The sequence below is a fragment of the Mobula birostris genome, chromosome 5 (assembly GCF_030028105.1).
Source record: "Mobula birostris isolate sMobBir1 chromosome 5, sMobBir1.hap1, whole genome shotgun sequence".
NCBI classification, from domain to species: domain Eukaryota; kingdom Metazoa; phylum Chordata; class Chondrichthyes; order Myliobatiformes; family Myliobatidae; genus Mobula; species Mobula birostris.
Window position 1 is genome coordinate 59,756,297 of NC_092374.1, and position 13,354 is coordinate 59,769,650.

The following is a 13,354-nucleotide window of genomic DNA, read 5'->3' on the forward strand; positions in this document are numbered from 1 at the left end:
TTATGTGATTAGTAAACTTTTAATGATTAGTAAATGGAATGCTTCAAGTAATCATTTTTGGAAGTGTAGAAACAGAATTCCCATCTTTTTTATTGCTATACATGTGGAATATTTGGCACACAGTATTTTAATTTGCTTTAAAGCCTGGTTGCTGTCAGTAATTTAGGTTTAGATGGACATTACAAAATCTTTCCAAGGCATAAGCAGGCCCTCAAGCACCTGCAGGGTAACTGACAGTCACATGTACTCAATCACTAGTATTGCAAGTATTCCTGGTTAAGCACAGTTACCCGCAGGTCACCTACACATGCTCATATTAATGTAAGGTTTCTCTCTCTCATAGTTGCCCCCTCCTCATTCATATTTATTCTTAACCATTCATAGACATCCTAGTCATCCATGGGGAATCAACACTGCACACATTCCCCGGCAGACAATTAACAGTGACTTTTTGGTATCTATTGCCATCCATAGTAACCCATGTTCACTCACGGTCAATTTGGTCAGCGAACACTTCTCCATAGATCATCCAATAGGGCATGTAGAAAATGTTTCTTGCCAGCCTCCAGGACGGATCTTCATTGGGGTGAAGTATTGCTTGGCGGGCCACTCCAAAGCTCATTAAAATTACCAGCATGATGATGACAAAGTACATCATGTCGATCATCTACAAGCAGTGAGGTTGAGAAAAAAAGCAATATTAGTAACCTGGGAAGAGAGGACACCATTCAGCCCGCTCAAATGATTCTGCTCTTCATTGGACTATAGACCATCTGCATCTTCACTCATCTACTCCTAATGCTTCCGCAACAATTTTTTGAGGAAGGAAGAGTACCAGGTTTTAACACCCCTTTGACAGAATTTAGTTCTCGACTTCTTCCTTGTCCTTAGCTCCCTCACCAGAGGAAACAGTTTCACTATGTCTACCCTTGCAATCATATCTAAATCACCTTTGCTTCTAAAAAAAAACTTGTCTATGCAACCAAGCCTCATTTTTAACCCTTTTAGTCCTGGTATATTTTTATATGGAGGTCAACTTAAGGACAAATTCTCCCCATTACTTTTTTCCCCTACCATGGGTAACCTGCCTGAGAAATTATGTCCTGTACTTCCCCATGTGAGTACAGGATTCCCAATGGAGATTTCCTTTTGGAGTAATCCAATACAGGAAGATGGCAGGAAACAGGGAATTGAAGGAGAGAGAGGAACATGTGACAAAGTTCATAAGAAATCATTAGAGGAGGAAGAAGATGAAGTGGTACACCTTGAATGTATTTGTTGCTGTTCTTTGGGCTAATGTGCCATTTTTATGTGATTAGTAGTTTTTCTTAACCATTCCGTTTATCTGGTAATAGAATGATTTGTAGGGAAAGCAAACCATTCCTAAGGTGCCATACCAAACATAACCTTATGGAAAGTTGGTTTTGGAAACATGTCTGAAATTTCCAGTCCATCTTCAGAGTACCAGTGCTGGGATAGTTGGCAAAGTTTTATGTGATCTTCAAAATAAAATAAAATCTGATCTATTTCCTTTGAATTAATTCTTTTTATCTCCATTCATACCATCATAGAAAGGACATAATAAAATGCACCTTTTTCATTCTTTTCTTTGCATTCTTGATAAAGAATAAGTGAATGAAATTTGAAATTTGATTTACAACAATGCTATTTCATGTAAATGCAGCATAACAAACCAAAAATTACTTTAAAATGAAATGTTTTTGTGAAAATACTTTCAGGAACTGGAGTAAAACATATATTCTTTCTACTCTGTCTAAATCCCTTAATTACGTGATGTTGTTGCATTCCCCTTGATTCTTTTAATGAACTCATGATTTAATGATTTTAGTGCTGGAATATTTGAATAATACCCTGGCCCAGTTACTTCTTGGGGAAGGAATTTCAGATTTCCAATTCCTATTTTTGTGAAGAAATGTCTCCAGCAGCCTGAAGCTTACTTCACATTTGCTGTGTGTTCTGCACACCAAAGCAAATAGTCTTTGTCATCATATCCTTGCTCATCCTAAACAAATCAATTCTATACCCAATTGTCATCCAGTTCAAGGGAATATGATCCTGGTTGACACAATTCCTGCTTGTAATTTTACCGTATTACCTCTAGTGTTATTCTAGCGATTCTGTGTTGTGTCAATATATCCATGCTGAGGTTAAACTTCTCCACTCAGAAACATAATATTTCAATGCTTTGAAGTAACCACATAAGTTATTTTAAAAGAGAGATTTTGTAACATGCATTCACATAGAATAATACAGAATCACAGAACAGAACGAGACCATTTAGCCCAACTGGTCTGTACCATTCTTTATTCTCTCAAGTCTCCTCCCACTATTCTTCATTGTATCCTATTATAATTTCTGCTGCTTTTCCTGCTCGGTTTATCCAGATTCCTGTTAAATGCATCTCTGCTATTCATCTCAACCATTCCATGGAGGGTACCCCAAACTCTCACTACCCTCTAGATAAGGACATGGCTCCTGAATTCCACATTGAATTTATTAGTTACTTTTTAAAAAAAAAACATTTATGGCCCTCTTTCCGGTCCTACATGCAAATAGAAATATCTCTACATTCAAACTGTCAAGCCAATCCATAATCTTAAGTAGATCTATCTCAATAACCTGTGGCCGCCCCCTTTTCAAATAGAAGCCCAGCTACCCAGCCTTCCCTGGTAGTTGCTGCCTGTCGGTTATGGTACTAATATCTGTGCCCCGAGCTGAATTTCAGGAATGAGCTCACTGATTAAGTAGCTTATTTATCTTACCATTTTTCCAATCATCATGACATAAGGCCCCAGATACTTGTTGACCCCGAAGATGTCTAATAGGCGAATGTACCAGTAAATGATGTTAACGCAGTAGATGACCCGGCCGTAGCTCATGTATGGCTTCTCCTGCAGGCGTAGCACCATCCCCACAGAGAAAAGCAGGATAGCCATGAGGTCGGTGATGTTCCAGTACTCCTGCAGCCAGACCTTCACTTTCTGCAATAGCTTACCAGGCTCTGACATCAGGATCTGATCAAGCCAAATAATGGTGTTAATTCAATGGAACAGAGCAGCAGGGTAAACAGTGCTTAGCAGTATCAGAGCTAAGATCCTTAGCCACTCACGGATTGAGCTTTGAGGCTGGTGAGTACAGGAAAGGGTACAAATGGAACTATTTAAGTTGAGAGATACTGGTGCATTCAGTTACGGCATAACTATACCAAGTAAGACTAGAAGATACAGTCAGTGGACTCTTTATTAGGTACACCTGTACATCTGCTTGTTAATATAAATATCTAATCAGTCAATCATGTGGCAGTAACTCAATGCATAAAAGCATGCAGACATGGTCAAGAGGTTCAGCTGTTGCTCAGACCAACAATAGAATGGGGAAGAAATGCGATCTTAGTGGCGTTGGTCATGGAATGATTGTTGGTGCTAGATGGGGTGGTTTGTGTATCTCAGAAAGTGCTGAACCCGGCAATTTTCATGCACAACAGTCTCTAGAGTTTATAGAGAATGGTGAGAAAAATGAAGAACATCTAGTGAGCGGCAGTTCTGTGGGCAAAAGTGCCTTGCTAATGTGAGAGGTCAGAAGAGAATGGCCAAACTGGGTCAACCTGACAGGAAGGCAACGGTAACTCAAATAACCACACGTCACAACAGTGGTGTGGAGAAGAGCATCTCTGAACGCACAGCATGTTTCAACCTTGAAGTGGATAGGCTACAGCGGCAGAAGACCACAAACATACACTCACCAGCCACTTTATTAGTTACAGGAGGTACCTAATAATGTGGCCTCTGGGTATATTGGAACAGAATTAGGCCATTTGACACATTGAATTTACTCCGCCATTCAATTGTGACTGAATTTTTTTCAGCCCCATTCATTCACCTTCTCCCCATAGCCCTTAACCCTCTTATCAATCTCTGCCCTTAATACACAACAGTGTTCAAATGTTGTTTCTGGCCATCGACAGCATGACTAAACCAGAACACAAGACAAGACATTCAAAATAGACACATAGGATTAAATTGGGGGTCGCTGGGTGGTGCAGCTCGGGCTGGAAGGGCCTATTCTGCACTGTATCTTGATAGGTAGATAGAGGGAGAAAGAATGATGGAGAGAGAAAGAAACAGAGAGACAGACAGACGGACAATGAGAGAAAAGTAAATTGTTTGGGAATGGAAAAAGGTTATTGTCCATTCTGCCGGTGCTTGTTCCACCAGCATGTCCAGAGATTATGGTCAAACCATAGTGGTTAAGAGAGAGTTTGTGTTCTGATGAAGCGTTAGACAGATGAAGATGAAGTGTTAGTACAGGCAGTAACTGCAGTGATGATTCCACTCCCCTTAATTTTAATTCCTGTCAGAGACAGGAACCAGTGAACCACCTATGGGGGCATATTAATAGATTGGCCCTAAATGGTTGGTCGTGGTGCTGATGGGAATCGTAATCCCTCCTATCCACTTTGTGGAAACTGAACTGGTATTTGATCACAGTTAGAAACACAGTTTCCTGAATCCCTGGTGAGCTGGCCTTGCCTGCTTTAACAAAGTTTAGCTCATTCACATATTGCAGTGAAACAACATCCAGTACTGTGAAAATGAGATCGTACCTATCCACAAACAGTGATATACGTACGTACATAACAGCTTCTCATCCATCTGCTCAGATTCCTTTACAGCTTCATCGCCTTCTTTATTACTCTCGATAATTTTACTGCTTCAACAGTTCTGGTCCAATGTGCACACAGAAACTCCTTTGTTTCATTTATGTCTATGCTTTCAGCTGTTGAAAGCTGTTAAATCCTTCCTCTTTGACTAAACTTTTGGTCACCACTCCTAACATTTTCTCACATGACCCAGTGTTAAATGATTTGCTTTTGTAAAGTAACTTGGGAGGGTTTAATATAAAAGCGCAATATAAATGCAAGTTCCTGTCAAGCTTACCTCTCGCATCTTCTCTATGCCGAGTGTGAAGATGTAAGAAATGACTATCCACTCCTGTACTGATGGCCACCGCTCCATCTTCACCAAAACGATGTAATTAAAAAGCATCAGATAGCCAAAGTATGCCAGCTGTTTGACAGGAATCACACCGCAGTATATCAGCAACATTCCATAAGACTGGCTGAAGTCTTCTATAAGATTACACTGAATGTACAAGCACAAAAATGTTCTGTTTGGCCCAGCAGTCCATGCTGGTGTTTGGTGCCTCTCTTGAGCCTCCCCCATACTTCTAGACCTGGATTTATCAGTGAAACCCCTTTACTTACTTTTCCCTCAAATGCTTGCACATCTTCCCTTAAGAGCATCTATAGTATTTGCTTTAACCACTCTCTGTGGTAGCAAGATCCATATTCTCCCTGCTGTTTGAGTCACGAGGTTTCTTCTGAATTCCCTATTGGATCTCTTTATGTCCAACTCTCATCGATAGCTTCTGTAACAAAACCTTTCATTTGAAATGTGTCTTTCGGATATTCAGACCTTTTTTCTCAGAAGGAAACTGGACCAGTATATTCACCATAATGTCTACCTTTGGATACCTGGTTTCATTCCTGTAAATCTCTGCACCCGTTTCCATTTTATAATACAATAACTAGAATCACATGCAATACTCTAAAGTGTCATGAAACTAAGGTTTAAAACCGGTTTACAGACATCCCACCCTGCAAAAACTCATTTCAGGGAGGTAGCACCATCAATTTGCGGGAAACTTCTGGGGGAGGTGGGATGTCTGCAATAGAGTAGCTCCTTAGCAGCTAGCTAGCTAGTTTAAATAATGTTAGCTATGATAATGAACAAATGACACCTGTTAAACTCACCTCAACATGTCTTTTATAGTCTTAACCCACCATGGGCATTAGAAAAGTCATTGTTGCAAACAGTGCAGCGAGCAACACTCATTATTTTGACCTTTATTAGGCAGGGGTACACTTTAGGGTAGTCTGGAGTGATGTACGGTTAATATTTTTTTGGAACACTCTGCAATGGTGCACGCTCGCTCGCGTGCTCTCTCTCTCGTGCGCTCTCAAGCGCTCTTGCTTGCTTTCTTGCTCGCTCTCGCTTTCTCGATCGCGCTCTCGCTTGCCTTCGCTCTCGCTGGTGTGCTCTGTCTTGCTTTCTCTCTTGCTCTCTCTCTCTTGCTTTCTCTCTCGCTTGCTCTCAAAAAAATTGATTTTCGTGATATTGTATATAATTTACGGGCATCAGGGAGCCACTATTAATATGCGGGAGACTCCCGGAAGTTCCGGGAGAGGTGGGATGTCTGGGTTTAGCAGAACTTCTCTGCTTTTCAATTCTATCCCTCTTGAAACACATGCTAATTCTTGATTTACAGTTTTAATGACATAGTTAACTTTGCTGCAATCATTAGCAGTTGGTGCATAAGTACACAAACTCCTACATTCTTTTATCTCACCTGAAACTAAACCATACAAATTATAGGCCACTTTCCCAATTTACCAGCTGACCTTCATTTGGAAATTATTCTGTGAGTTTATTGGACAGGCCGACCAGGGGGAATGCCATACTAGATCTAGTACTAGGTAATGAACCGGGTCAGGTCACAGATCTCTCAGTGGGTGAGCATCTGGGGGACAGTGACCACCGCTCCCTGGCCTTTATAATTATCATGGAAAAGGATAGAATCAAAGAGGACAGGAAAATTTTTAATTGGGGAAAGGCAAATTATGGGCCTATAAGGCTGGAACTTGTGGGTGTGAATTGGGATGATGTTTTTGCAGGGAAATGTACTATGGACATGTGGTCGATGTTTAGAGATCTCTTGCAGGATGTAAGGGATAAATTTGTCCCGGTGAGGAAGATAAAGAACGGTAGGGTGAAGGAACTATGGGTGACAAGTGAGGTGGAAAATCTAGTCAGGTGGAAGGAGGCAGCATACATGAGGTTTAGGAAGCAAGGATCAGATGGGTCTATTGAGGAATATAGGGAAGCAAGAAAGGAGCTTAAGAAGGGGCTGAGAAGGCCTTGGCGAGTAGGGTAAAGGAAAACCCCAAGGCATTCTTCAATTATGTGAAGAAAAAAAGGATGACAGGAGTGAAGGTAGGACCGATTAGAGATAAAGGTGGGAAGATGTGCCTGGAGGCTGTGGAAGTGAGCAAGGTTCTCAATGAATACTTCTCTTCGGTATTCCCCAATGAGAGGGAACTTGATGATGGTGAGGACAATATGAATGAGGTTGATGTTCTGGAGCATGTTGATATTAAGGGAGAGGAGGTGTTGGAGTTGTTAAAATATATTAGGACAGATAAGTCCCCGGAGCCTGACGGAATATTCCCCAGGCTGTTCCACGAGGCGAGAGAAGAGATTGCTGAGCCTCTGGCTAGGATCTTTATGTCCTCGTTGTCCACGGGAATGGTACCGGAGGATTGGAGGGAGGCGAATGTTGTTCCCTTGTTCAAAAAAGGTAGTAGGGATAGTCCGGGTAGGTATAGACCAGTGAGCCTTACGTCTGTGGTGGGAAAGCTGTTGGAAAAGATTCTCAGAGATAGGATCTATAGGCATTTAGAGAATCATGGTCTGATCAGGGACGGTCAGCATGGCTTTGTGAAGGGCAGATCGTGTCTAACAAGCCTGATAGAGTTCTTTGAGGAGGTGACCAGGCACATTCATGAGGGTAGTGCAGTGGATGTGATCTATATGGATTTTAGTAAGGCATTTGACAATGTTCCACACGGTAGGCTTATTCAGAAAGTTAGAAGGCATGGGATCCAGGGAAGTTTGGCCAGGTGGATTCAGAATTGGCTTGCCTGCAGAAGGCAGAGGGTCGTGGTGGAGGGAGTACATTCAGATTGGAGGATTGTGACTAGTGGTGTCCCACAAGGATCTATTCTGGGACCTCTGCTTTTGTGATTTTTATTAACGACCTGGATGTGGGGGTAGAAGGGTGGGTTGGCAAGTTTGCAGACGACACAAAGGTTGGTGGTGTTGTAGATAGTGTAGAGGATTGTCAAAGATTGCAGAGAGACATTGATAGGATGCAGAAGTGGGCTGAGAAGTGGCAGATGGAGTTCAACCCGGAGAAGTGTGAGGTGGTACACTTTGGAAGGACAAACTCCAAGGCAGAGTACAAAGTAAATGGCAGGATACTTGGTAGTGTGGAGGAGCAGAGGGATCTCGGGGTACATGTCCACATATCCCTGAAAGTTGCCTCACAGGTGGATAGGGTAGTTAAGAAAGCTTATGTGGTGTTAGCTTTCATAAGTCCAGGGATAGAGTTTAAGAGTGGCGATGTAATGATGCAGCTCTATAAAACTCTGGTTAGGCCACACTTGGAGTATTGTGTCCAGTTCTGGTCACCTCACTATAGGAAGGATGTGGAAGCATTGGAAAGGGTACAGAGGAGATTTACCAGGATGCTGCCTGGTTTAGAGAGTATGCATTATGATCAGAGATTAAGGGAGCTAGGGCTTTACTCTTTGGAGAGAAAGAGGATGAGAGGAGACATGATAGAGGTGTACAAGATAATAAGAGGAATAGATAGAGTGGATAGCCAGTGCCTCTTCCCCAGGGCACCACTGCTCAATACAAGAGGACATGGCTTTAAGTTAAGGGGTGGGAAGTTCAAGGGGGATATTAGAGGAAGGTTTTTTACTCAGAGAGTGGTTGGTGCGCGGAATGCACTGCCTGAGTCAGTGGTGGAGGCAGATACACTAGTGAAGTTTAAGAGACTACTAGACAGGTATATGGAGGAATTTAAGGTGGGGGCTTATATGGGAGGCAGGGTTTGAGGGTCGGCACAACATTGTGGGCCGAAGGGCCTGTACTGTGCTGTACTATTCTATGTTCTATGTATACAGTAAGTTAAAAAAAGATAGGAACTTATAATTGTCATAGAAGATATTATAAATACATCTTAAAAATTAAACATCAGTTTTGTAATTATAATGTGTTAAAATTGCGATGTGCACATATATTAGATCAGGGAAGTTCACTAAACAATAATTATGATTTTGTGTTCTATTAATATTATTTAGAGCATTATATTATTGGAGGGCTATGGTCCCATTGCAGGCTGATCGGAAGTAGGTAGTTTAAGTGGATCAGCATGGACTAGATGCGCTGAAGGGTCTGTTTGTGTGTTGTACTCTGAATGACTCTATGACTCTAGAGCTTGATAACCAAGAGTAAACTTTTCAGAGTAATTTTTATGGGGACTGGTTTGCAAAGAGCAGAAATTCACATCAATTCAAATGACTTCCTTTGGTTGTGTCAGAGAAGATCATCAACAGCAGACTATGATGACATGCTCTGAGTTAGTGACTTCCGTGTCCCACCACTGCAGTGCAGAAAACCCAACATGCCTGTCAGTTTTATGCATGCCAATAGCTCCGGCTTCATTGCTATCATTAAAATAAGTTTCATTCAGGTCTTGGTGGTTGGAAGGAAAGGATACCATGATAGGAAACTCCTAACATACATTGAATGAAGGCTGGTGATTGTCAGAATCCCAGGGATCAGTGTGAACCCTTGTGGGAAATGTCACATGTGACTCACAGAGGGGCTCACCCAACCTGCTGCTCTCTCCTCTCAAAGGTACACGAAGAAAACAAAGGAGTGGGAAGGGGCAGGGTAAGACCATAAGACATAGAAGCAGAATTAGGCCTTTCAGCCCATCAAGTCTTCTCCCATCATTCCATATGGCTTATTTATTATCCCTCTCAAGCCCATTCTCCTACCTTCCCCCTACCCTTTGATACCCTGCAACATGCTGGAGGCACTCAGCAGGTTGGGCAGCATCCGTGGAAATGATCAGTCAATGTTTCGGGCCGGAAGCCTTGGTCCTGACGAAGGGTTCCGGCCCGAAACATTGACTGATCGTTTCCACGGATGCTGCCCAACCTGCTGAGTTCCTCCACCATGTTGTGAGTGTTGCTTTGACCCCAGCATCTGCAGAGTATTTTGTATTTACCTTTGATACCCTAACTAGTCAAAAGCGTATCAACCTCCACTTTAAATATACCCAATAACTTGGTTCCTCAGCTGAGTGTGGCAATGAATTCCACAGATTCACCACCCTCTGGCCAAATAAATTCCTCTTTATTTCTGCTGTAAAGGGACATCCTTGTAATCTGAGGCTGTGCCCTCTGGCCCTAGACTCTCCCACTATAGGAAGTAACCTCTCCATGTCCACTCTGTCTAGGCCTTTCAATATTCGATAGGTTTCAATGAAATACCCCCTCATTTTTCTGAACTTCGGTGAGTACAGGCCCAGAGCAATCAAATGCTTCACATACATTAACCCTGTCATTCCCAGGATAATTCTTGTGAACCACCTCTGGACCTTCTCCAATGCCAGCATATCCTTTCTTAGATAAGGGGCCCAAAACTGCTCACAATACTCACCCAACCCACTCACCCATCTACCAACATCCTCTTTGACTTTCAACCATCAGGCAGGAGACTCCATTGCATACAGATAAAAACAGTCAGGATTAGGAAACTGCTTCTTCCCTCAGGCACTAGGCCTTTGAACTCCCTGCCACATTGCATTCAAAGTGTCACTGGTTTATTTGTTCTGTACCTTACAATATTCAGTTTATGCACTTTACTTTGTTTATTTATACATAATTTGTAGATTTTATTCTAAATTATTGCGTGTCATGTGTATCACTATGCTTTACATCGTGGTCCAGAGGAATGTTGTCTTGTCTGACAGTATACATGTATGTAGTTAAATAACAATAAACTTGACTTGACTTGATTCCAGCATTAGCAGTTTTATTTGTTTTCCAAATATTTGATCATTTTGCTAGCTTTGGGAGCTTTCTGTGCACAAATTTGCTTTTAATGTTCAAACAATAGACCACAGTTGGAATATTGTGTTCAATTCTGGTTGCTTCATTGTAGGAAGGATGAGGATGCTTTAGAGACGGTGAAAAGGATATTTTCCAAGATACTGCCTGGACTAGAAGGCATGCCTTATGATGATAAGTTGAGTGAGCTAGGGCTTTTCTCCTTGAAGCAAAGGTAAGATGAGAAGTGACTTGATAGAGGTGTACAAGATGATAAGAGGCATAGATCGAATGGATAGACAGAGACTTTTTCCCAGGGCGGAAGTGGCTAGTACAAGGACACATACAGTAATTTTAAGGTGTTTGGAGGAAAATATGGGCGGGCGGATGGATATAAGCGGTATATTTCTTGCACAGGGTAGTGGGTGCATGTAACACTGCCGCGTTCTGCCAGAGGCAGATACATTAGGGGCATTTAAAAAACTCTTAGGCACACAGATGATGGAAAAATGTGGGGCTATATAGGACAGAAGGGTTAGATTGAACTTAGATTAAGTTAAAAGGTCCTGTACTGCGCTGTAATGTCTGTGTTCTATGTTATATGTAATAAAGATACTTTGAAAATACTTCACTGCCTGTGAAATATTTTGGGGCATCCTGTTAGCTGTGTGGAAGTGCCATAAATATGCATATCCTTCTTGTTTCAAGTTATCTTCAAATGATTTTAAGTCAACTTTCCTAACTTGTTTCACTGCATGGTATAAGCTCCATTTCAGTATGGCACTACTGAAATGCAAATGTGTTTCATTATGGTGCTTTTATTGATAGCAAGAGCTACTAAAATGAAGAACTGTATGGAATCAAGGTGATTGCTGCAGCAAATGATGGTTTTGCCAAAAATGAACAGCCATGTAATTTCTGATCAGGTTATGTAAGAGTTAATAAACCTTAACCTCTATCAATAGGACAGATGTAGACAGCAGAACAAACAGAATGCAATTACTTTTCCCTATGAGCCATTAGTCATTCCTTGATTGTCACTGGTTCTAAGTCCTGGAGCTTTAACAACACCAAAAGAACTACATCAGTTCAAGAAAGCACCTCATGACTACCTCCTCAAAGGGAATTGGTGATGGGTATGACTATTCTCTTGTCAGCTATACGCACACACTAATAAAGTTCTGTAGATGTAGAGTTGAAGATATCCTGACTGGTTGTATCGTGGTCTAGTACAGCAATTTAAGTGTGCAATACATCATGAGCAAATGTGAGGCAGTACCTTAAGAAGGCAATATCTTTCATCAAAGATCACCAAAGTCTGGGCCATGGCACCTTCTCACAGCTATCATCGGGCAGAAGGTATACAAACCTGAAATCCCACGCCATCAGGTTCAAGAATAGCTACTTCCCTTCATCCATTCATTTCTTGAAACCGTCTGAACAACCTTAACCCTACCTTAGTATAGAAACACTATAACCACTTTGCTGTACAATCAACTTTGTTCTATTTGTGTTCTTTCTTGTGCAATTGTGTATAATTTATTATTAATTTATATTTTTCTTGTGAATGTTGTGTATTTGATGCTATGTGCCTGTAGTGCATTTTCTTGCAATTTTACATACATGTATTTGTGCATATGACAATAAACCCAAATTTGAAACCAGAAAGAAGGAATTTTGAGATAAATGATCAGTCAAGTAGTTGACTGCAAATGGCAATGACATTTTCCCTATGAACCATTAACACAATGGTTTTGATTTACATTGCTATGAGATGCTATTTTTAACTAATGATCTCTCAGAGTTTCTGAGATTGCTACCTTTCTTTCAGTTCTCATTAGTGCAGCAATTAACAGTTCCTGGCAATGTGACAATCACACTTCTTTTATACTGTTTGCAACCAAATTCTTCCTTTTGTTCCTTACCGTATGAAACCAGAACTTAACAATTGGAGCACTGTAGAATTCATAGATTTTTCTTCCAAATGGGATCATTCTGTGTACTGTTGGTACTTCTTCTTCGTTTTTCTTTCGAGCCGATTCTCCACTCACCCCATCAAGCATTGCCTGAAAGTCACATATTGTTCAATATTGTGACGTGAACCTGCTTTTCACTGGCCAATGTTGGTCATTCATAAAAACATGGCATTTCCTCAAAGACACTGAAAGCCAACTTCATTCCAATGATCATCTCCAAAGAAGAGTCTAATCGCTTTACATTGACATTTAACAGATGACATTTAGCAATGAATTCCACAGATTTGCTGAATGGAATGGCTACAGGAGATCTTTAAAGTTATAGATATCTATTGTGATTGCTTACTGTGAACTCCATATCCTCTTCCTCCTTTTCTTTAACTGGTTTCTCAGGCTCCTCCCCTTCTTTCCCGAGTAAAGGTGACTCCTGGCTGTGGGGCATGTATGACATCTCATTTTTATTCTTAAATTCCAGGCTGAGGATTGATGGGGGTAGTAGGATTCCCAGAATTACCTTGGGGAAAAATAGCAAGTTTTAAGTATGTTTAGAATTATCCTTCCAATCCCAAACAATGAAATAGAAGGCAATTTTCTGTTTAAAAAGTACATTTGG

The 13,354-nt window shown here is 41.2% G+C and overlaps 1 protein-coding gene across 1 annotated transcript in view; it reads right to left on the reverse strand.

Annotated features, from left to right (window-relative positions):
- Positions 1-13,354, reverse strand: part of trpm3 (transient receptor potential cation channel, subfamily M, member 3) — a 357,718-nt gene that overhangs the window by 21,711 nt on the left and 322,653 nt on the right. The window contains exons 18-22 of the mRNA XM_072259452.1: positions 13,088-13,255; positions 12,691-12,831; positions 4,959-5,087; positions 2,784-3,035; positions 493-667 (exon numbers count right to left, since the gene is read on the reverse strand). Of these exons, the coding sequence (XP_072115553.1) occupies positions 493-667; positions 2,784-3,035; positions 4,959-5,087; positions 12,691-12,831; positions 13,088-13,255 (865 nt within the window). The remainder of the gene's footprint in view (positions 1-492; positions 668-2,783; positions 3,036-4,958; positions 5,088-12,690; positions 12,832-13,087; positions 13,256-13,354) is intronic.